The 25,611-nt window shown below is 40.9% G+C and overlaps 1 protein-coding gene across 1 annotated transcript in view; it reads right to left on the bottom strand.

Moving 5' to 3' along the window:
* Positions 1-25,301, bottom strand: part of SPAG6 (sperm associated antigen 6) — a 43,000-nt gene extending 17,699 nt beyond the window's left edge. Inside the window, exons 1-5 of the mRNA XM_073334224.1 lie at positions 25,055-25,301; positions 24,814-24,909; positions 12,657-12,823; positions 8,660-8,843; positions 314-519 (exon numbers count right to left, since the gene is read on the bottom strand). Of these exons, the coding sequence (XP_073190325.1) occupies positions 314-519; positions 8,660-8,843; positions 12,657-12,823; positions 24,814-24,909; positions 25,055-25,079 (678 nt within the window). The 5' untranslated portion in view covers positions 25,080-25,301. The remainder of the gene's footprint in view (positions 1-313; positions 520-8,659; positions 8,844-12,656; positions 12,824-24,813; positions 24,910-25,054) is intronic.
* Positions 25,302-25,611: the final 310 nt, after the last annotated feature.

Raw genomic sequence — 25,611 nt, 5'->3', positions numbered from 1 at the left:
CAGGTCTTAAAGTTTAGGGGCTTGGATTTTACATTTAACACCAAATTTGTTTCTTAGATGTCACTACATAAACCTCTCTGTGCACTGCTGCCCTAGAACACAAACACTATTCATTTGAAAGACTAGTTTCACTGTTCCTTATTGAGGAGCTATTGAACACACAAAAATAATCAGAACTCTTTATCAACTGTGTAGTTATGCTTTTTTTGTTAGACATTTCAATAAGATCTTTCTAAATAAATATGGATACCAATGTCCTCAGTTTAGTAACAAATAATGCCTGGTGTAATTTAGAAAAAAAAATTTTAAGTACCTTCAGTTTAGCATCAGGGTTCAGGATCATCTGAGCTAAGTGAGCAATAGCCCCCGCATCCACTACTGTCTGGGCTAACTCTGGAGAATGCTTTGAAATATCACTGAGGGCTGAGGCAGCAATCCTTTTCAAAGCAATTTCTGGCTCCTGGATACAGAGTACTAAAAGAGGAACAGCTCCTGCATCCACCACAGCTTGTGACAGTTCTGTAGGTCCAAGAAAAGTAATTAAGTGAGTATGGGTGACTGACCCTTGTGCAAGCCATTTTTCACCCTGACAGATAGAGCAAAGGAAAAAGGGGAGGGTGTACTTCACTGTCTCGACATCTGCATTTCAAATCAGCCCTCCTGGTTTCATAAACCATGTGGACCAATCCACAACTGAAAAGAATACAGGTCAATAGATGGACCCCCATTTACATGCACACATTTGAGGTAGATTAAGCTGAAATGGTTTGTTATTCTGTGTTTAAAAAAAAAAAAAAAAGAGTAAGCAGATGTCAGCTGTTTAAGCCCTGGCTATTCTGCACTGATCAATAGGCAAGCATTTTATGCATGGCTAACAACAGAGAAAGCTAAAGTACCAAAATTTTACCAACCACCCTAATTAGACAACATTTTGTCCATTTAAATGATAAGCAGATATTAATATGGATCATGTGCCAAATACAGTATTACTATTTTTTAAAAAACATATGTTTTACACTGTTCATTGAAAAAAAAATGCACCTTGTTTTGTAACAGAACCCCACTAGGAATTGCCACCGTCCATTTAAAAGAAGAACATTTTGATGGCACTAAAATACAAATTCTACCACATATATTTAGCTAAATGAGGTGTATTGTCATTGTGAGATTATGCATTTGAGTTTAGCACAACATCCTTAGCTAACTTCATCTTAATTTAAAAAAAACATGTAATTAGCTGACTTATTCAAGAACTGTAGTATTAGAAATTCATTAGCTCTTTCCCTGTATCTGGCATTAATCACAGTAATGAAATAAGAAATTATTAGATAATGAGGTGCAAAAACTACATGATAGCCATTTTAAGATGTTGAGGAATGAATACAAAACACATTAGTTTCAAATAACCTTTTAGTGTCTTAAATAAGGTTTTGCTACGTTCTATCCTTGTTATGCACATCCATTCTTATCTTTAACATTTAACTTGGTTTACAGTACCATGGCAACATATGGCTATTGTATTTCAAGGACCTAGCTTAGCTTTTCATTTACAGTCCATCAATCAAGGACTTAATCCATATTAAGAAACATATACATATATATACACACACACACACATTTTTTACACACACACAATCTTTCATTAAGTATGTATAGTTATGCAGTCATTATGCTGCTTGTATTTTGTTAGTACCCAAATCATCTTTATGACTCTATGTGTTTTTTGAATTAGTAGACCACAGATGCTCACCCTGACATGCATTGAACACACATGTTTTTACACTGTACTTAGGACTTTACATGGTTAAAGTAATTGTTTTTATGAAGCAATATTTATATTATAAATACAGGAATTTTTAAAAGATTATTACAATTAATCTTCCAGGGTTCACTTTCAAAGAACTATTTTATTGAAAATTAGGGATTTGCGTATGTACCCAAGTCATATGCATCTAATACACACTCACACAGCAGATCTCTCTCTCTAAAAGGTAAAGCGATACATATATATACAAAGCCCAGGATTTCAACAAAACTCTGTGTTGGAGTGTGCATTTACAATTCATGACTTCAAAACAAAATTTAGTAAAGAAGGTTATTTGAGCACAAAGATATTGAATGCAAGTGACAAACTGTTGCATTTTATGTATTTTTAATGAAAAATGTGTAAAGTAATACTTGACTCCCACCAAAAATATGTTTTGGTATTGTATACTAATTGATATAGACACATGATTTACTCCTAATCAAAAGGTCAGTTAAAGAAAGAGAATATCCAGAAAAATAAAAACAGACAGTCCAGCTGAGCAGCCTACTAATGTAACAGCCTCTTTAGAGGCAACTTCAAAGGCACCATCGCAATTGCCTGAAGACTGCCAAGGAGATGATGCCAAGGAAATCACATCAAGGAGATAGGTGACGCTGCTGGAAAAATATATTTCGTGGCTTACTGTCAGGATATTGTCATCACCTTTTATAAAGAAAGAGGATGAAGAGGAGAAGTGGTATAATGTCTTAAGGTCACCGCTAAGCCCTAACACTTTTTTTTAAATTAATGACCCACAAAATTTAAAAAGGAACACAAACTAAGTGTGATTTAGTTTAAATCTTTTCTGAAGGTCTAGAAGACTGATGACATTTAAATACTTATTTAAACATGACCAATATGAACCATGAGTATCTGCTTTTCTGATATTGTTTGTAAGATGTATCTGTTTGCATGGCTGAAGACATAATTAATGTAATAATTGGTTAGTCTCTAAGGTGCCACAAGTACTCCTTTTCTTTTTGCGAATACAGACTAACACGGCTGTTCCTCTGAAACCTATAATTAATGTAGGCTCCCAACTGCACCCCTAAGATCCACAAAGGTAGGGGGAAGGTGGGCTGACAGAGGAGTGAGCAGGTTGAGACAGGGCTGCAGGGAAACACATATCATTCCCATCCCCCCACACCACTAATGCCTAGCATAGCCCAAGACGGAAATGTAACATGGCCTGGGGCATAACACTGATGGGAAAATCTCCATTTAAAGGGTTCCTTCTCGGCATGGCTTTGTTGGAGCTACGCTGCCAAAGAGTAGGGTCAGCCAATGACAAATTCAGTGGCCCTGGCTTATCTCTGATTCCCCAAGATTCAAGAGCTTTGTGTGTGGTCCCTGTGGCCTGTTCTTTAGGGGGGACTGGGACAAATTCTTCCCCCAACAGAAAAATTGCAGAGAAATCTCTGTGATGTTTACCTTGTGGAGATTTTAATTCCTTTAGCCCTCTCCTATAAGCTTTCCTGTAGCATGGGGGAGGGGATCAGGCCCCATATTTGCTCATGTCAGTGTTTAAGGAGAGACGCAAGATTCCAACCATTCATTTCCCCCTGCCCCCAATCTTGCTACCTATCCTCACTGTCATACCCTACCCCATCATTTCCCTTGCTCTCCGTGCCCAAAATCCCAAATGTACTTCCCAAATGCTGTCATTAGGTCTGTGTTCTCTCTCCACTAGTGGCCAAATGATTTTTTCCATCCATACATTTTTTGAGTTGACACAGCCCAGTTTAAGCCCTGCCAACATGCATTAAGAAAGAGCAGTGGTCAAAGAAACACTCATCATCTGTTTTCAGAAACCTTCTCATTTGCTTGTGTTTATTTGCAAAGTGCACATGTGAAACAAAATTTATTTTTCTCAAAAAGAGAGATTCAATATAGCTTCACTTTCTATAGTGTCTTTCATTCAAACTATACCCCCCCAAGACACTTTAGAGAGTTAAATTATACAATTGCAAAGTTTTTTTCTCTCACTCTCTCTCACACACACACGCAGAGGGAGAGAGAGGGTGGAAAAACTGATAAGGAAAGGGAGAAAAAATATTTTTTCAGATGAAGTTTGAAAGCAAATGGAGAGACAAAAAAAGATAGGGAAGCTGATCTGGATGGAAGGAGATACAATAAAAGCATCTTCATCACAAAAAGTAGAAAGATTATGTGGAGAGACAGAGAGGAGGCCAGTGTCTAATGAACAGAGGGAGGAGAAGCAGAGAGAGGAGAGGTTCCTGAGGCAGTCTGGTGCTGGTCCTTGAAAGATTTTAGGAAACAAGAAGGGTAGTTTTGAACTGGAACCTGAAATGGGGAACAAGGGGAATTGTCTGGTCACATGGATGATGTGGCAGTTCTTCTCTGTCCACAAGAGAAAGCAGGAAGCATTATGCTGGGCAACAGGAGAGGTCTGTGAAAAGGAATTGCTATCGTCAAGATAACCAAAAATGAAAGGAGGATTCCAGCAAGGTAGAGTCAAGGCACTGACATACATGGCAACACTGTAGAGAGGCCAACAGGAAGATTTGCAGACATGGGAAATGTGAAGGGATAAGGAAACCTCAGAGTCAATGACACCAAGATTACAGACAATGGAAAGTCAATGGAGAGGATGGAGTTGTACCTAAATGAAGCTGAGATCAAGTCATGAGTTTTGTTGTTCACCAGAAATGGAAAGTGAACAGGGAGCAGCAGTCATTAAGAGACTAATTCAAAGTCCAATGAAGTCAATTTGAGTTTTTACGCTGACTTCCAAAAGCTTGGGATCAGGCCCCAGAAGTGTCAAAAGAAATGAACATTTGACTATTACTAGTGTAAAAAAGTGTTAGTTAATAGTAATTGGTTGATTGCTCATCAGTGATGGTGCCCCAACGACCAATGTGGTTATGGGAGTGATGATGATGATGAATTGTAAAGATAAGAGGGCAGGAAGTGAAAAGCTAGGGGCTACAAAATGAATCTTCTGGCCCTCCATAGAGGAGAGGTCTTGGTGCAAAATGGAAATCACCACCAGAGTCAGAAAGAGGGCAAGCAATCCGATAAGTAAGAGTGGAAGCATGGCTACAGGGAACCAAATGCACAGCTAAGCTGCTGGTGTAGGCAGACAAATTCAACTATAATGACAGGCTTCAGAGGGGTAGCCGTGTTAGTCTGTATCAACAAAAACAACGAGGAGTCCTTGTGGCACTTTAGAGACTAACAAATTTACTTGGGCATAAGCTTTCGTGGGCTATAACCCACTTCATCAGTGTATTTTTCACTCCATGCATCTGATGAAGTAGGTTACAGCCCATGAAAGCTTATGCCCAAGTAAATTTGTTAGTCTCTAAGGTGCCAAAAGGACTCCTCGTTGTTTTTGCTAATACAGACTAACACAGCTACTCCTCTAAAACCTGCCACTAGTGAGTATATCACAGGTCCCTCCTCTGTGCCACTCTGCAAAGGATAGGAGTTATGTTCCACAGCTACAGAGCCTTGGCTCTTGATGTTTGGTGGCCCCTGTATGACCTGTAGCAGTTCTGGGATCAATCTTTCTCGTATGTTGACCAAGATGGCAGCTATCACAAATGCAAAACTCCCATTTACCTCAAGGGGAGTTGGACTGGGCCCTGAGTCCTTTGTTACCTTTAGAACATTGTATCCCATCCAGATCAGTCAGTTGAAGCTGACACAGGATTGATACAATACTCACACATCTTCATGAAGAACTGAGATGAGTATTCCAACTATTGTTCTCTCTATGAAGCCATGAGATTATACTGCTAAGCGACCAACCAGGCCTTATTTCTATTCATTTATAAACTAAAATCATAGCCACCAAGTTTTGTGCAACAACTAGGATCCAAGTCCTAGAATCAGAGAGAGGGGGATTCTAGGGCTTTAACCTCACAGCCTCATGGTATGAAAGATTCCCCTTCATGTGTAACATTTTATGTATATTTTAATTAACTAATTTGCATATAACAATAATGTTAGTATTAAACAAATTGTATGAATTTATTGCTGATTAGAGGATTTGCTTGATGGCTCTGATGAAGTCCCACACACTGCCAGCATGCATCAATCCTAAACAGGGTGCTGGAGGAGAACTTCCATTAGGGAAAACAGGTATTTCAGTCTCCACGATTCATCCAGTTGTTCGTCTTTCTCTCAGGTCTGCCAATTCATGCAAAGCATAGCTTATGATGCAGGAGCTGGAACTGAGATCTGTCAAACTTCTCTTATACAGGGGCCACCAAACATCCATTAGATGGTAATTTTTAATCCCTACTGAACTGGACTGGATTCAAACTGATGACAAATAGGTGCAAAGCTCTATCTCATACCAATGCCCTGAGACAATGGCTTTGAGAATGTGGCTTGTTTTCATATAATCACAGAAATGTAGGGCTGGAAAGGTCCTTGAGAGGTCATCAAACCTAGTCCCCTGTGCTGAGGCAGAACCAAGTAAATCTAGACTATCCAACCTGTTCTTAAAAGCCTCCAGTGATGGGGATTCCACAACGCCCCTTGGAAGCCTATTCCAGAACGTAACTATCCTTTATAATTAGAAAGTTTTTCCTAATATCAAACCTAAATCTTCCTGAGATTAAGCTCATTACTTCTTGAACATGGAGAACAACTGATAACCTCCTCTTTGTAACAGCCCTTAATGTATCTGTTATCAGGTCCTCCTCCTGTTTTCTTTTCTCAAGACTAAACATACTCAGTTACTTTAATTTTTCCTCATAGGGCAGGTTTACTAAACCTGGCATAATTTTTGTTGCATTCCTCTGGACTGTTTCCAATTTATCCATATCTTTCCTAACGTGTGGAGCCCAGAATTGCAGACTGTGCTTCAGCTGAGGTCTCACCAATGCAGAGTGGAATGGGATAATTACCTCCCGTGTCTTACATACGATACTCTTGATAAAATACCCCAGAATTACATTAGACTTTTTTGCACCTGCATCACATTGTTGACTTATATTCAATTTGAGATCCACTATAACCCCTCAGATCCTTTTCATCAGTACTATCACCTAGCCAGTTATCTAAGTGGACCTGATGAGACAAGATCACACATTCACTGAAGCAGTCTGAAATTAGGGCCAATTACTCAGACAATACTTGAAAACACCTGAAAAAGAACTGCAATTCTAGGACTTACAAGTTTGGGGGTAAAGAAAAGGAGTACTTGTGGCACCTTAGAGACTAACCAATTTATTAGAGCATAAGCTTTCGTGAGCTACAGCTCACTTCATCAGATGCATCAGATGCATCTGATGAAGTGAGCTGTAGCTCACGAAAGCTTATGCTCTAATAAATTGGTTAGTCTCTAAGGTGCCACAAGTACTCCTTTTCTTTTTGCGAATACAGACTAACACGGCTGTTACTCTGAAGTTTGGGGGTGATGTTGGGAATCAGAACCAGCAGAAGCTATTTCCTATCAATTACACTTGGATCTTTTTATATGTGTGCATCAGAAATTAAAGTGTTTTCTTTCCTACCTTTCTTCCTAGATTTCTTTCTCTAGCTTGTGGACCATGCTTGACCCTTTGTAATGAGACAGTTACACCTATGGCCCAAATCATCTCACAAGGTAGTATCAAAATGTTCAAAGTAGCAGTGTCGGACTGGAAGAGCTAGCACTGTGATTCACTAAAGGAAACTGGGATGGGAAGAGGGCTGGACAGAAACGAAAAAGCCGGATTTGTTGTCAGAAGTTGTTGTCAAAAGTCAGAAGTTGAGCTGTTCCATCAGGAAGAGGTAGGAGCTTGGTCTACATGGACAGAAGTTCTGGAAAGATGACTTTATTAAGTCAAGTGCTGACCTTTTGGGAGCTTACACAAGCAAGGTCTCCTACTCTCTGGACATATAAGCAAGATCTCCCACAATCTATAATCAAGTGCACACTCACATAAAAACAACAAAATTCATACTAAATACAATATTTCAGAATATAAAATCATTTCAACAGCTACAATTATTCCAGGGTTAACACACTAAGCTCTTTCATCCAAATAAACACCAGCTATTTCCCCCCCAAATACAAGTGGTCAGGGGAATTTGACCTCACAACCCTTAACTCCACAGCACAACCCTCTACCACTTGAACTAAAGGAACAGCTGGTAGAAGTAAGCTATTACCCTGGATCAGCCCTTAAATAGGAACATGATATACACATTAAAAGTAATGTTACACAACTATATGTGAGAGAGTAGTAGACTGTTGGGTACCAGATTCCTGGGATCTGTTCCTGGCTCTGGGAGAAGAGTGTGGTCTAGAGGTTAAGAGCAATGATTACAGATAGTATAGTCAAGCCAATAGATTTGGCACATTTGTTCTGAAAGGCAGTGCAGCCAAGCAGATGAGATTTGGTTCTGTGATGTTAGGTGACATCAGTTCTATTCCGAGTTTTCCCAGAAGTGATGTTGTACAACCTCTCAGTTATGCTATTTGTTAAGTAAGGGAATAAATGCTGGAGGGATTAGGAGTCCTTGTTCAGTAATAAGGGCTATGAAGTGCACAGAAATATTAAAACCACTCAGTAAAAGGGGTGAAGTCAGAATCTGTGGTTTGCTGGTCCTCATCCCAATGCATCTCCTCCTAAGCCAAAGGGCATTTCATGGGGGAATGCCTCTCTCATGTTGCCAGGCATTAAGATCTGCCAAATATACAGGTGTTACACAAGATCTGAAACTTGGTGGATTGGTAAAATAGAGTAGAATTCAGTTCCAAATGTAAGATTTAATGTTGGGGAGAAATCATTTTCTGAGTTATAAATTAGAATAAATCAACTTATCACAATGTGTAATCTCTTTTAAACAAACAATAGTACGGTGAAAGATAGCACACACAAAACCTATTACCTGCATTATGTCTGGCAATATACCCAAGTGCCCAGGCTGCAGCTTCCTTTACTCCAGGGTCAAAATCTTCCAAGCAAATCACAAGTGTATCCAGTGCTCCACAATCAACTATTGCTTGGGCTAGCTGAGGAGAATGTTTACCAACCGCTCTTAACACAAATGCAGCTGCTTTCTTGTAGAAACGCTACACAAATTGGAAACAAAACAAAACATACGTTTTTACTGACATCATTTACTTCAAAAATCAAAAAGATCAGAACAAATATTAAAATAAGTATTTTACTATTACTATTTATTAATTCCTATTGCAGTAGCACATAAGTACCCAAATTAGGGATGAAGGCTCCATTGTACAAGACACTGAACAGACAATTAACACATACAGACCCTGCCATAGTCAGTTCACAATCTAAGATGCTGACAATATGCAATAGATAAACAAACAGACAAAATGGGAGGGTTGAGGAGGTGTGACAAAAAGGTAACAGGAAAGATACATATATCTGCATAAATGAATGCTCACAACTCACAAAAGCTATGCAAATACAATAAATCTGATCTGTTGGACCAGACTGTGTATGTTATGCACCTATCTGCCCCCAGCACAGGGCAAGCTCCAGGACAGATTCTATCTAAGATATTTATATGGCCTCCAATACTGTAGAATGTATTTATCCTCACAAGCCCAATAATATTACTTCCATTTTACAGATGGGGAACACACAGACTAATGGACAGATTTTCAAGAGTATTTAGGCACCTAATGATGCAGATAGATGCCTAATAAGATTTTCAAAAATTCCTAAGTGAGTTGGATGCCTAAGTTTCAATGAAGTCTATGAGAATTAGGCACTAGCCTGCTTTATGTGCTGTTATAAATTCCACTGGCTGCCTATGTACATCATTAAGTACCTACATACCATTAAAATGCTGGCCCTAAATGATCTGCTCAACGTCTCTCAAGTCCCAAGCTAGTACCCTAAACACTGGATCACCCTTCCTCTCTAACTCTCTTAGGACAGCATAGCATGCTCCCCTTTGTACACCTGGCCACCTCTCTTCCCTACCCCCTTTGGGTTCCTTGTGCCCCTGTGGGCACTAGAATCAATCATAGAATCATAGAATATCGGGGTTGGAAGGAACCCAGAAGGTCATCTAGTCCAACCCCCTGCTCAAAGCAGGACCAATCCCCAATTAAATCATCCCAGCCAGGGCTTTGTCAAGCCTGACCTTAAAAACTTCTAAGGAAGGAGATTCTACCACCTCCCTAGGTAACGCTCCCTAGGGAGCAGTCCTTGTCCTTTCTCTGAGCAGTTACCAAGATTGTGCCTTGGCTTTGTGTGGGGAGTACACAGGTGATTGTGAAGCATCTGAGGGCCAACACCTCCTACATGCCTATTGTGATGGGGTTTACAGACCCCTCACTAAGACTAAAGGAGCAAGACCAAGCCAAGAAGGCCCTGCCCCTCAGCAGCTGCAGAATATGCTCCAAATGGAGGACCTGCTTAAAATGGGACTCTGGGAATCAAGCTGGGGGGAGAGTGAAGGAAAGGCTGTCTATAAGAAGGAAGCCAGTTAGGAGAAGAACCTGGACCGTGGGTAAGACCTCAATGGACAGCCAGGGTCCTGACCGCTTTTTCTTTCCCCTTCTACCTGACAAGGGGGAAATCATTGGACACCGCAATTTGGAAGCCCCAGCTGACTACCTGAATCACTGAGACTGCTTGAACAACCTTCTGTGAGGAGGGAAGCAGAGGGCTGTGACCATGTTCCAAACTGAAGAGAGCACTGTGAAGATAGGAAGTGGCCCACGGAAGGCTGATCTGGGGTATCAGTTAGTGGGGATGGAAGCATAGCACCCCCATCCTCCCTTTGGTCCCTGGTCCAGGATCCAGTTGAGAAGGAGGGCCCAGCTCTCCCTACCCTTCCGTCTTCCCCTAGCCCAACTGAGGGCAACCCAGAAAAGGACAGACTGTAACTTGGCTAACATGCCCCCAGACTGCCTGACAAGGACCCCTCCCTCAGGACTTTGGAAATTAATGAGCTGTGGCCAACCTACTAGGCCTGCTGGCCCCTAAGTGAACCGTGCTACACCTATAAAAATGGGCCAGACAAAATCTAGTCTTCATGTAGTTAGTGTGCAAATTGACAGATGTTAGCCTAAGGGCCTGATCCCAGTGAAATTAAAATGGCAGAACTCCCCAGGACTTCAGTGGCAGAAGAACCTGGTTCTGAAATTGAAAAATAGGTTGCTTTTAATGAAAAAGATATTTTGAATAAGAATAATAACCCTAAAAAATGTGTTTCTCTGCCCAAAGCATAATTTAATAGGAATAATATATCCATGATAGGGCAGATCCCAGCTGGTGTAAACTGGCATAGCTAAATGGAGCTATGCCAGTTTACACCAGCTGAGGATCTGCCCCATTATACACCCTCCTGTATGTGCATGTGCATTATTCCTGTTATACTGTGGGGAAAAGACACTTTTTACGGTTTATTCTTATTCACAATATGTTGTTCTTGAAATAAAACACATTCACAAAAAGCATTTAGAATGTGCTATAAAACCTTTTTTATTTTCACTCAGTTTATATGACAAAACACTGATCTGATGTTTGATCCTGTAATTCCTGCACATGTACAAGTCAATGGAAGTTCCACGTATGGAGTGCTCACAGGATCTGATCCTTTTTTATACTGATGCATAAAATGAATGGAAAAGGAATGCATAGGGAATTGCCCATAGGAACTAACAAATTACTTGTATGTCTTGCTAAACTCTGTATGAACTGGATAATTAGTTTCCTTCACTTGCCCTCAGTCACTAAAGCACGGTAGGCCTTCTGTGACCTCACACTAATCTTGCTGATGCCCCAAGTGATTTTGAATCACAGCTGCCTCCTGGATGCATTGACAGTATAGACACTAAAATGGAAAAGATAAGTCAAAGCATCTATGTTAACTTTGTATAGTTTCTGCTATCAAATAAATGGTGTAACATCAAACAAACAACAAAGACCATAATTTTCTCTCTTTAAAATACAGTTAAATAACCAAATTATTTATAACTTTGTCTAAGTCCTACTTTGCTTCCATACTATATACACATATTTTAGAATGAATGGGTGATTTCCTTCAATAATAATATGTAATTTTATTATGACTGTAGAAGTATTAATCAGATATGCAACAATGAAAATATTACTTGATTAGTGATAACTTCTGAATTCTCAAAAGATGAAAAGCTATGTAATTTCATTTCAGTGATAAGCATTGATATTTTTAATTCTTCTAAATCTAAAACAACAAAACTACAATCTAAATGCAGTTAAATAAATTGGAATTGTAGCCATATTTTAACTCTCAAATTTCTGTATTTTCCAATCACTAGGAACTAAGCATGAAAACATTGCTGTTAACCTAAGTTAGGATCCTAAAATTGGAATCCATCCAAATACTGTAGGAAAAGTGGGGAAGAGCATGTCAGATATATTTGTGCTATATCATATGACATTTTATTTGACAAACAAGCAGATTAAATCCTTTTAATGTATTGTACTGTGTCTGTGCCAATAATTAGATTTTATATTCCTTATGCTATAAAAGTTTCCAAATGTTCATGTTTGGAGATGTTAACTACAGGATAACTGCAGTTCAATTTATGTGCATTTTATAAGCATTCAGAATTAAAGACAAATTCTAACCAATTATCAGTACAGCATTTCTGATTATTTAAAAAAAATTAGCCTTCTACAAATCCTTTCATTAACACTTCAGAAAAATAAAGCTTCCATGAATATATTACAGATAATGCAAAATAAGAATTTTTAAACGTCTCATTGAGTTACAATTATGACTACAGTATATTTTGACCTACCAGGAGACCAATGTACATGCTATACGTAACTTCAGTACATGTATTACTGCACTAAGAGTCAAGACAGTTCATTATGTTTTTTTCACTGAATTTTTTTTCACAATAAAAATTCCTTACATTCTGTTCAGCCAGTGAATATACAAGCTGTGGAAGAATGTCTCCCTTAACAACCGCCTCTGCCAGGTCATCATTATAATTGGCAAGTCTCCCAAGAGCCAAAGCAGCAGTCTGTTGAATAGTTGGGACCACGTCCAACAGAAGAGGCCTCAGCAAAGACATTACACCTGAGTTGCATTCAGAAGAAGAAGAAAGAAACAACACAATAAGCAAAGATTTATCTAAACAGACTTTTTTTCATAAAAACAAATTAAATAGACTTTTACAAGTAGCAGAAACTTGTGGTAAATTCACAAATGTTCCACTGAAAATTAATCAAATATTTGCCTGTTCCTGCTAATGTCTAACATTCCCATCTGTTTTCCTGCAAGTAAAGATGTATTTGCAACACATGGGTGGGCGATGTATTATATCTAGGTACTGATTTGCCCCTCCTCTCCTCCCGGCACTTGAATTAATGTCTGTAAAGTTCTCAGATACTTATCTATCACCAGAACTTCCTACGTAGTAGGGAAGTACTGTTATCCCCATTATACATGTGAGGAAGCAAGTCTCATTTCCAGTTCAGCACAATAATCACAAAACCATCTTTCCACTCCTCTCCTGATAGTCCATCTGGTATACAACAATATACCTAAGCAGGTGAGTATTTGGGGGCAAATCTTGAGAAATCAAGCAAAATCTTTTTATTTGGGCTTTGCTCTACATGAAGTCATCCTGGCCCCAACAGGCCAGGACATCTGGACAGAGGCTACAGCTCCTATAGCAGATTATGGGAAGAGTAGCAGGTCTGCTTTGCCGGACACAGATTTTTTTCACCCACAACGTTTAAAGATCTACCAGCTATGCCCTTGTCCCCCTTATGGCTCAGACACATGCTCAATCCTCCATTCCTGACACAATGCACAATGCCCACTGAAGATCCGGTTGAGCACAGAGCGATCAGACACTCTCTGCATCTCCATACTACATAGAATTCAGTAGACAAGAGCAGTGTTACTTTTACACTAACTATGATGGATTTTCTGCTTTTAATGTATGTTAAACTTGTGCCACTCAACTTCCCTTGTCATAGCAGAAAGCACAGATCCCTCTTTTTCAGGTCAATTTATAAAATGATCTAAGTTGCCAACAGAGCAGAAGGAAATAATCATTCTACATTTTTTGTTTCCAAGCCTTATCCAAACCTGTATTTCTATGAGCATCTGTGGGTGGGCTTGAGAGTCAACAAACCTTTTTAACATTTTGAGTGGATCAAACTTTGAATGCAACAGAGACTGAAGCAGTCTAGGTCTGAGGGGTCCAAGTGCCAGATCCACACTAGGTGACATTTGTGGCCTTCATGACATATCCAGATTCTGCAAAATTTAAGCTTTCATTTCTCAGAAATATACTTCTAGCCCTTATGATTGTGAAAACACAGAGATTAACGCCCTCAAGACGGTATGATGCAGATTTGTCTTTGAGACAATGCAGACAGCCTGAGCCTGAAACAACTGCGCTGATGGGGGAACTCTCCTGCTGGCTATTAATTTAATTTGAGTATTAAAGCTGAATTACAGGGTCTGTCTACACTTTGAGGTGGGGGTGTGATTCCCAGCTCAAGGAGACCTACTCACGCAACTCTCATTGAGGTAGCACGCTAAAAAGAGTGTATAGCACGGCAGTGGCAGGATGGGCTAGCCATCCCAAGTACAGGCAAAGGGTCTTGGATGGGCATGTTCTGGGGCAGCCAGCTTCTTCCAGTGCTCACACTGCCATAGCTACACTCTATTTTTAGATCACTAGCTCAATGAGACTAGCACATGTATGTCTCCTCGAGATGGGAATCCTACCCCCATCTCAAAGTGTAAATATACCCCTAGTGACACCACTTTGAATATTAGCCTTACAAATATTTCACTGATGATCATGTTAGATGATGCAATAGGGAAGGGATTTAGTGTGAAGACCATTGAATGGAGGGGGGAGGAAATATGAAATGGGAAGAAAGGAGAAGGATGGGAAAGGTTGAGAAACAGAGTAGTAATAGTGGTGGTCATAGAGGAGAACATATTTTCCCAGAGTGATATATCAATGAGACAAAAGGTATTGAATAAAAGTTTTGTTGTTGTTTGAACTCAAAGCAGCCATATTGTATTCTTGATCTTCATGTAAACCTTGTATTGACAACAGTGGGAGATTCACTAAGGACAGTATATAGTTCTAAAGCTATACTATACCCACAGGCCATGGTTAAAAGCAAAAGCTGGACCCTTCTGCACAATGAGCTTGATTCTCCTGGTCTAGATCCTATCAGTGATCTGAGATCCCTCTTAAAAATCCACTCCTCAAAAAAAGTCCCCCCACATCCTATGATTTCTCATTTATTGTGTGCCAGAGCATTTCTCTGACTAGCACTCGTTAAATAGTTTTATACTCTCCATATATATGTTTCAATTTGGTTACTTAGAGGTTGTAAATTCTCCTCTGAAGTGCAAGTTTTAACCTCAATCTTGGCTGTAAAAAGAGCAAAGGCATCTACCTCCTTTTCCACAGCTTTTGGTGATGACAGCTCTGTCTGCAAAGGGCAGATCAGCCTGCCACAAAGGAAGACTTTCCTTTTGGAGGGTGGACTCAACCTTGTTCCCACTGAAGTCGATGGGAGTTTTTCCAGTGACTTCAATGGGAGCAGACTCCTTGGACAGAACTGCTCCTTGGACACCAATTCTGCAACCGTTATTCACTCAAGCAATCCTTACTCATGCAAGCAGCCCCACTGAAATCAAATGACCCATTATACATGCTCCTTCCCTTAACATGCCAGTACTTAGCAGCAACTCCAACAGTCTCTTGATTTCCCCCCTCATCCTCATCTACAGCAAAGTCCACACCCTGTATCTCCCAAAAATGTTCCAACCAGCACCCCATGGGAATCTGTAGAATTTGAATCAAAATAATTGTAACATTAACTTTAAAAAGAAAAGCATAAAATTAGAACAGCAGTGCAACATTTAGACATAAGAAACTCCCAACTACCTCCTCATTTTACAAATATATGGACACACATATTAGGCTATACAGCCCAACAGTAAGGATACTTTAAGTTTGGTTTGCTTTTTAAACATAAGTAAGAACTTTTACATTAATTTAAAAAGCAATAAGGCTTGTGGCTATTCTCCCTGTAAGACCATGGTAATAGCTCTCTCACTATTAGTGTCAAGGCCCTGCTAGCCCTCTAATACAAGGTCTATATATTCCAGCTGGCTACTGCTTCCCAGACAATCTAGGACCCTGATTTTGTGAACACTTATGCACATGAGTAACTTTACACAGGTGTAGTCTCATGCAATTCAATGGAACCACTCACAAGTATAAGCATGTGAAGGAATCAGGGATTCTGTACATGAGGGAACAAGTTGTCACCACCACTCCTGCCCCTCCCCATCCAGGTTTGTACACCAGATACATACCTCCACACAAGCCAATTTCCATTCCCTCCCTTCCCACATTGAAACCAATAGCTGCCAAAAGGGGAAGGGAAAAAATAGTTTAAAAAAAAAGTTTAGCTACAATATCAGAGCAACTGGGATCGGACATTGCCCCAGCACAGCAGAGAGAAGTAGAAAGAGACCATGTACTAGAATTATAGTATCAGTTCTGCTGCAGTTTTAGCTAGGTCCTGTCCAACAAACAACAAAACACATATTTGTGCTTACCTGCTAGGGGAACCTATCATAGAATGTATATGGACACAGACACCCTCTTTAAGATTAAAAATGTTTTTTGTATAACATAAAATACTACACAGTTTAACAAGTCTGTGCCTTTAAGAGAAGAAAGGTTACTATTCCTATTCCAACACAACTCACATTGCCCATGTCTGTTAATCCCAGTACATCCTCCATTGCTTTTCTGCACATTCTCCCTTTTTATTACAACATTACTAGTGCCCACTTAGGAACGATCCCACAGCATGCTCAGGAGGCTTTGGTGACTACACAATCTACTTACCTCTTCAAAGCAAGTGCATCAGGTCATTTTTGGCACAAACATTGCTAACATGAATGTCAATCAACAATGCTCATCACATTCTGGTGAAAATGCAAAACTTTCTTTTTCACCCTTACTTTCCTGCTAAGCAACACATAGCACACAACAGATACTAGTCTTCTTTCTTCTGGAAGGTACTCAGATACCATGATGATGGGCTCAACATAAGAACCTGAATAGAACAGAAGCAAAACCAAATCCTTCACAGAGAAGATTCAATCTACTTCGAATTGCTGCCGTTTGGTTCATTGGGATGGGGAAGGTTCTTCCCTAGATGATTACTGAGGGAACAAGCATAAAAGACCCATATCACCTTTTCCTGACTGAGCTCCAAAATAGAACTCAGCCATAGAAAGGAAGTAGCCTGAAGAACATTATCTCCTTGCCCCACAAATACAGATGACCAGAGATGGAAAGGAAGACATCTTACAGAGGACTGCCACCACTAGACCCAAGTATGTGGAACTGAACAAGAAAAAAATTACTGGATGGGGGGGAGGGGCAGAATGTTTTGGCACACAGCCAAATAAGAATAGGGAGCTCTTCATTTCACCACTACCGCCCATTTCGGGGATAGCTGAATTAATTCCTATGTAGAAACAGAAGGAGCAGACAGAGAACTGGAAGTAGCAGTGCCCTACTATAGAGCTTTGATAGGGGGTTGCTTTTTGGACTTGCTGTAGATACCTCTCTTGTTACAGAGGCAGGAAAACTTTATTCATGAATTCTCTAACTTTTGTTTGCATGCAGCAATGTAGAAAGTAAAGAATAACAACAAAGTATGCTACATATACCAACAGTCTAGATTTGTCTTTGAAGAGATCCTATTAGCTATTCAGAGATGAAGTAACTAAGAACAGTAGGCAAATATTCTCCCTTACATAACCTCACAGTGACTGACCTTGGACAGGGAATGACTCCCCTTTCTATCCACAGTTTCTAATTCATCATTTTTGTTTCAAAGAAACCTTATAGCCTTTATAAACTGAATCACCTTTAACTCACACATTTCAAGTGGTGGTGTTGTGCAAAAGCCTGATTTGCCTCATTTCAGCAGGCAAGTGTTGGCTGCTGCCTAACTTTACCAGGGAAAAGCCTTCAGGGTAGCTACAGGTTCCAGGTTTTCCTTTCCAAGACTCTGTAGCCAAACAAAGAGTAGTCTGCCACAGACAGCAGCCTTTGTTTGGTTCTTTCTACTGCTTGGGGGAGAACACCTGAAACTCAAAAAGAAAAGAAAGGAGGATGGTCTTGTTGTTAAGATAGTGGACTGGAACTCAGGAGATCTTGACTCTATCTCAGGTCTGCTATGAGCTTCCTATGTGGCTTTGAGTAAACCATTCAAGCTTCCTGTGTACATCCTCCTTTCTCTGCACTCTATGTACTCACTATCCTTTTCTGGCCATGCACTCAGCCCTCTCTAGAAAAACCACCCTACCAATAGAGAGCTGGAAATGTTTAATATTTGTACTACAGTAGTGCCTAGAAGTCTCAACTGACCTCAAGCCCCACACCCAATCACACTTGACCCTGTAGAAACAGATAAGACACAGCCACTGTCTTGAAGAGCTTATAGTCTGAATAGACATGACAGAGGCACAAAGCGGTAAAGTGGCTTGCACAGGTCACCCAGCAGGTCGGCAGCAGGTCTCCCAATTCCTTATCCAGTTCTCTATCCACTGGACTACACTGCCTCTCAAATTCCATTTTTCAAATTCTCAAATTCCACCCTCAGTTTTCTACCCAACTCCTAGCCACCCAGAGCCTTTATTCGGAAGGGCATGATCTAGCCATGAGAAAGGATGGCAAGAATTGTTCCTTAGTCTGTTGGCTTTGAGGCCATTTCAGTCAGTGAAATAAAACTGATTCTTAATTCCAACTGGATGTCTAACTTCATAATTAAGAGCAACAACCCTCATCAGTGCAAGCTCCACTGCAAGAAAATGTATTATAACTTAAATTCTCACTCAAGCTGAAGGTGAGAGTACAGAACCAGATTCCAGAAATTAAGAAACCACTAAACTCATAGAACCTGATTCCGCTGTACTTATTCTTATTGAATATCAAATTGCCCAGCAAGTAATCCCATTCATTCCAGTGGGACTACTTGCGGAATATTCTACTTCTAAGGAAGGATGAGTGAGGATGGCAGAATTAGGCTCACAGTGAATAAGATTTTCACTAGTAGAAATGGGCCTGTGCCAAAAGTTCAGACTTGATTCCAAACTATCCCAAAGTTCAAGGCAGGTAGAAGTTTGGATCACATGGGGTGGAGGGGCGGATTCAAGTCCATCTTTAATTATTGTTGAAAACATGCAATTTCTAATATTTGAAATCATTGTTTTTCTTTTAATAATTCATTCTGATACCAAAATTCATGGGTTGTGCCTGCCAAAGGAACAGATTTATTTTTAAAAGAAATGTGTAAAAGTATTAACATCAAAACAGATTTCTTCCATAAATCCCAGCCCACTAGAATGAAATTTGATAAGTGAATTGTTTTTCAGTGTCTCAGTTACACATTTACCAGTTGACGCAGGTTTTCTGGGGGAGGATTTTTTTGCCTTTCCAGACATGTGCATTAATTATGAATTAAAAGGCCCAATTCTGCAACATTTACTCATCTTGAGTAATCAGTAGCACTTACTCATGTGAGTAGACCCATTCACAAAAACATCAATGGCCAGCAAGAAAGCACACATACAGGAAGGAGCTCTATTGGAGGAAATCTTTGTGAAGGTTCTCTCGCAATGATCTCTCACGGTCCCAGAGGGGAACTGCTCCCCCATGGAAGAAGCCATAGGGTAGCCTCCAAACTTGGCACACTCTGCACCAAATGTGGGTATCAGAGGAAAGCCAGAGTCACCTGCATGAAGCATTATCTGTAATGGCCCCTAACTCAACTGTGGCTACAGGATTGGGGGTGGGGGCTCTGCAGACAGAATAATACAGCCGGCGCTATATTGTCTTTACTGAGAATTCGCCACAAAGTCCAGAAGGTATGCGTGTATTCGGGGTGGGAAGATATGTATCTTCCCTTCAGCCCTCCCAGGGTATGCGTAGGCTGCAGCTGACAGCAAACCTCCCAGTGAGGGTAGACAGAGGTGCACAAGCTAGTGTGCTTAAAATAGCAGTGTGGACGATGCCGCTTGGGCTTTCAAGCCCACCTGACACCATAGGTCTAAGCTTGGGTGACTAGCCCGAGTCTCCACCAGAGCCACAACGTCCACACTGCTACTTTTAACACACTAGGTTGACGCCTGCTATCACGAGTCTGTCTACCCAAGCTGGGAGGCTCACTCCAAGTTGCAGCATAAACACATCCCCAGTCTCCACTAGTATGGAGCCCAGACCATATTGAAAGGCCTCCACAAAGTCTGAAAGGGGAAAATTGTGCTGCTAAGGGCATTAAACAGTGTTTAATTTATGCCAGGGCTGAGCCCTGGCACCTCCTAGTTTGGTGTGTCAGTTACAAAAGTAAATGAATTGCTTGAGCCCCCACACCTCTTTCATTACAAATTAAGCACCGGCACTGACCCTGTTTTTGTGCAAAAGGTGGTGGAGATCTGTGTACGCAGATTTAGGAGTTCAATCTGAGCCATTATATTTTAAATTCAATTACACTGTTAGTATTATTATCTATCTACTACCACAATACAGTTGCCACTGATATTGCATTTCTTGTTACTCACTATTAGTTCACATGCCTCCTCAAATGGCATCTATTATGATACTAGATAAGTGGTGCTTGAAGTATAATCAAAATTTTTAAAAATAACATCTCCAGCTTGGGTGCTTTTGATCAAGGACACTGTTTTATAAAGAGCAAGAGCCCTCTCAAACTGTATTTCATTTTTGAACTGACATTAGGAAATTTCATGTATTTATTGCTAAGGATTTCTACACTGACTGATGTAAAGTAAGTTATTTAAAGGCCCAATGCTGCTCAAATTTAATTCAATGGCAAAATTGCCATTTACTTCACTGGGAGCAGGATCAGGCCTGACAGTCCTTTAAATTCAGTATGGGGCCCTCTCCTGTAAGGTGACAAGCACCCTCAACTCCTGTTAAAATCAATGGAAGTTTAGACAGCCAGCATCTTTCAGGATCCAGTGCTACATCTTCTTAAAACAGTTCTCTGTTTTAAACAATGAGCTTTATTTACAAAGATAAGCAAAGAGACAACTTTTAAGTGTATACAGAATGGTTTCATTCTTATGTAATAAAGGAATTGCCCTCTCCCCTTGTTTCATTAGAAACAGCTTCATATAGCAGGATCACCAAAAAAGACATGACAGTTGTCTGCTAGACAACAATGCCTCAAAATATGGTTCTTAGTTCTTTTTTTTTAAGCAATTAACCACATTCAGTTTTAGAAATTGTGCATTTGACACTTTGACACTTGCTGAAGTATTTCAATACCAACAGCCGTTGTTACAATCATATGATTATGAATTGGTTTTCAAGGAGCAATTCAGGTTTTGTTTTTAATGTCTGTGAATGTCAGCAGTTTAAAAAAAATTATACAAAAACTATCATTGCAAATATTTTTCTTATCTAAAAATTTGAGAGAAAATTTAAAACTTATGAAACAGGAGTAACAGGACTAAACTGAAACAGGTCTGGCACCCAAACATTGTGCATTGCTGTTCCAATATACCAGTAGGCTGGGGCCTGATCCTGCATTCAATGTCCAGCCAAAACTCAGTAGGAATTTTGGCTGCACAACAAATACAGTATCAGGCCCCTCATAGATTCCATGGCCAGAAGGGACCATTGTGATCATCTAGTCTGACCTGTATAACACAGGCCATAGGACTTCCCCAAAATAATTCCTAGAACACATATTTTAGAAAAGAAAAAAGAACTGGAATACTGAACTGGAGTACTTCAGATATCCCAGTCCTGGGCCTATTTTGAACAGAAACTGTCAACAGGCTGAATCATGCCAATTTGCTTGATGGTTTTATGATGCGCACAAGTGGAAACTAGGATAAAACTATGAAACTCATCCCCCAGTCCTGCTTCCATTTATGTCAGTGGGTGCAGTATTGAGTCATTGTTTTCACTTGTAAGCTAGTCCAGCGTTTCTCAAACACGGCCACCGTGGCCACATGCAGTCACCAGGGGCTATTCTTGCAGCCACAGCCTCCTGGGTGGTGACTGGGGGGGTGGAAGGGGAGCATAGCAGCGGCCCCTACCCCGGGGTCACCAGCAGGGCTTGGACCCTGCCTCCTTCTGAAGCCACAAACACTGGAGGAGCAGGCAACCAGTGTGAGTTCCCCAGCTTCCTGGGGGTGGTGGGCCTTGGGCTTTGGCTTCAGCCCTTCAGTGGTGGGCAGAAGGCTCTGTCCCTACGGCAGCAGGCTCTGTTCCCCAGCCACAGGGCTTTGGGCTCTGGCCCCGGGCTCACCCTCCTCACTTCACCACTGGCCCCCACTGCCTCCAGCCCCCACCCATGCAGCAGGACCCAAGGCTTCAGACCCGGACTCACCCCCCGCCCCACCATCACCCTGACCCCCGCTCCCTCCTCCATCCTCCCATCCAGTCCCGCATCACCCCTGGCCCCCCTGTCTCCGTACCCACCTCCCCATCCAGGGTTTAATTTGTCCCCCAACTTGCCGAGGATGAGTAAGTCTGCTGTGCAAAGTGATATTAACAAATATACAAATATCACTTTCACAATAGTAGACTTACTGGCTATCAAGTCTAAAAAAAAAAATCAACCAAAAAAAGCAAAACATGCAAAGCACCTTATTTGTGTTTCTATTCTATTTAGGTCCAGTAAAGAATAGGGACAACTGTACATTATTTTTATTATTGAGTGTGCAAAAAAAGCCTACATAAATAAATTACAATGATTTGGACATTTATACGTGCATATTTATTTGTTTTTCCTAAAATTAATTAAGTATTTTAAGAAAAATTGTCATAGCAGCCACAAGCAAGAGCTGATAGCTGCTCTCTGAGGCCACCAAAAAATTTGTTGTGAGAACCCCTGAGCTAGTCTACTATTTGACCTCAGGACATTGAAGTGAAATGCTAGTTAGTGCATTAAACCCATTTCCTATTTTTTAAAATTAGTTATTGTTCATCTAAACCATATCATTGTTTTCATTTTACTTAAGTTCAAAAAAGCTGTTTTGATATTTTCTTTTTCTAATTGTTAGTTAGTTGTAGAGACATTGCACTTCTTCCTTCCAGTTTGTAAAGTGATCAGAATTTCAACTAGCCAAATAGCTTTACACTAAGTTAATCAATCACAAGTGTTTTAAAATAACAAAGTAGAGTATAACTGTGCTTGGAGGTTAGGGGTGTTTTGTTTGGTTGGTGGGTTTGATCTGGTTGATTAGTTGGGATTTTTTATTCACTCTCTGAAAACAATAACTTTCTTTAGTCATTTTTTTAAATAGCAAATATAAGGCCTGATCCTGACTTGAATAGTTTGCAGAACTGTTTCCAAAAGAAATACAATTTGTTAAAATATTCGGCCTGATCCCAAATCCCTTAATCATGAGTAATTCATACTCAAGCAAACTGTCCTGTTTCAGAAATGAGGACAAATTGCATCAGTAAGGACACCAAGATCATGTTGTGTGGAAGACAAAATCAAGAGGTATACACAGTCATATAATACTATAAAAGGCTTACTTAATGGGTGTTCCCTTCATGGATCATTTGCACAGTCAAGCCCAACCTTTCTTTAACAAGAACTTAGGTATAGTGATATGGTTTGGTTCAAAATTTATTAATCGAGTTGTACATGTTTTCTTTGTGTCTATCGCATTTCAGGAAAACTACTGGTTTAACAGACTTGGAAAACAAGTATTTAATACAAAATGCTTACAGTATTCTAATTAGTTTATCAATACCATAAAATAAGTTGTCAGGTTGTACTGTTCATCAGTTCACATGCCTTACTATTCTTATTTTGGTTTATTAAATTCCAGAATAGCAATAAGTCTGAATTTCTGGGTGGTTGAAGAACACATCAGAGGCTGAAAGCATTCAACAATTTATAAACAAATAGCACAATATATACCTGCTTACCGTTTGAGTAGGATTTTGCTTTACAATATCACAGCTAGCCTCATTTAAAAGTCCATTTATTAATGATTCCTCATGCTTCCAAATACAATTTTATTTATAAAATAAAAAAGTTCATTTATACTGCCAAATTTTTCTTTAAAATACAAATAAATTGGAATTTGTAGGGGATCATATCATAGGTATCCATAGTCTTAAAAAAATTAGAAATAAAATTGCAGTCAAGCAAGACAATATGTGTGTGCAATCCAAGAGTATAGTTAAACTTCCAAATTTCACCCAAGAAGATACAACAGACAGGGTGCCCAAATATGATTGCAATGAGCACTATACAGTACCTACATGTTGATTAGTTGGAAACCTAAGCAACAGGTAAAACAAAAACAAAACAAAAAGTCTTGAGCTGTCTCCAGAAGAATTCCACAGATATATGCTGAATATTTAAAAATTACAGATATTTTATTTTCTCAGTCAGCACACTGTGCCTAAAAAACTTTTAGCTTTTGTGAACTTAACAGGAACCATTTATATTTTAAAGTATTCCTGTAAAGCTGCAAAGTTTTTCTCTTCACCTCTGTCAATGAGATCAATATTTCTACTCCAACATTGTCAGACACCGTTATAATGGCAAAGTAAAATGCTAACCTCCTACCATTCCTTTCCGATCTACCATCAATAGTTTAAACACACAAGTTAGATAGTAGCACTCTGTAAACCCTAGCATTTGTTCCTTAAATGTAACACCTGCGCTCTTCATAAAACTTCATAAAAACCTTCATAAAACTGCAGTAGGGGAGGGAGGGAAGTAAAAACGGTTAACTAGCGACTCGTTCCTGGGTGGGGGAGTCTGAGCCTCCTCCCTTTCTCTCGTTTCCTGGCATAGCGATCGGGAATCATGCAGCCACACCGCTTGGGGTTCCTTTGCTGGGGGCATATCAGTTCGATAAGCAAATGCAGACCGGCCTTAAGGCGCAAACAGCCGAAGTGCAGACTGGTTCGAGTCACCCCCGGCACGCGCTGCGGGCGGGAGCCTGCCCGGGGGGCTGAGGCCCCGATCGGCGGAAGAAAGGAAGCGCGTTACCTGCATTCTGGAGAGTCTCGATGTTCTGTGACCTGGTAGCCAGTTCAGCGACCGTTTGAACAAACTGAGTCCGGGCTTTTTGATACTGCTCGAAAACTGCAAGTGGCAGAGGGGGGACGGAGTTAGCATGAACAACGAGGAGCCCTTGTGGCGCCTTAGAGATCCCGAGCCGGGCCAGTCCCTCCCGCCCCGCACACGGCCAGGGCCAGGGGCTCGCTGCGCCGGCCCCCCAAATAAATACCTTGTAAGACCTGCCTCTGGCTCATGGCTCCGGGCGGCGGTGAAGCTCCCGAGCCAATGAACGGGGCTGAAGGGGCCCCTGGCGCTCTCGACTTGGGCTGCGGGCGCGGGGCGCGAACCCCCTGACGCTGCCGGCGGGGCCGAGGAGCAGGGCCGCGCCGCAGTGTGTACCTTCTCCTAGGTAACCAAACGGAAGCCGGGCGCCGGCTGGGGGAGGAGGGGGCGGGAGCCGCCTCCGCCGGATTGTGACATCAGGCGGCTGACCCCGCAGCCCAGCGCGCGGAGCTGCTCCCCTCGCGACACGTCGCGCACGCGGGCGGGGCCATGGGCGCAGAGCGTGCGGATGTTTGGCTGCTCAAACCTGCCACGCAGATCCGTGGGGGGCGGTTAGCGGGGAAAGCGCAATGAACCTGCTGGCTGCGGGGTCTGTTAGCAGCGATAGACGGTAGAGACACTGCGCTGGGCATAAAGTTAAACAAGTGTGTAAATGCAGGATCCGGCTGTCCTAGCGGACATATTACATATCCAGCATAAAATGTATGGCATGTCTTTATACTA

Source organism: Lepidochelys kempii, chromosome 2, assembly GCF_965140265.1.
Source record: "Lepidochelys kempii isolate rLepKem1 chromosome 2, rLepKem1.hap2, whole genome shotgun sequence".
Classification (NCBI taxonomy): Eukaryota; Metazoa; Chordata; order Testudines; family Cheloniidae; genus Lepidochelys; species Lepidochelys kempii.
This window is presented reverse-complemented; position numbering and strand designations above follow the sequence as displayed.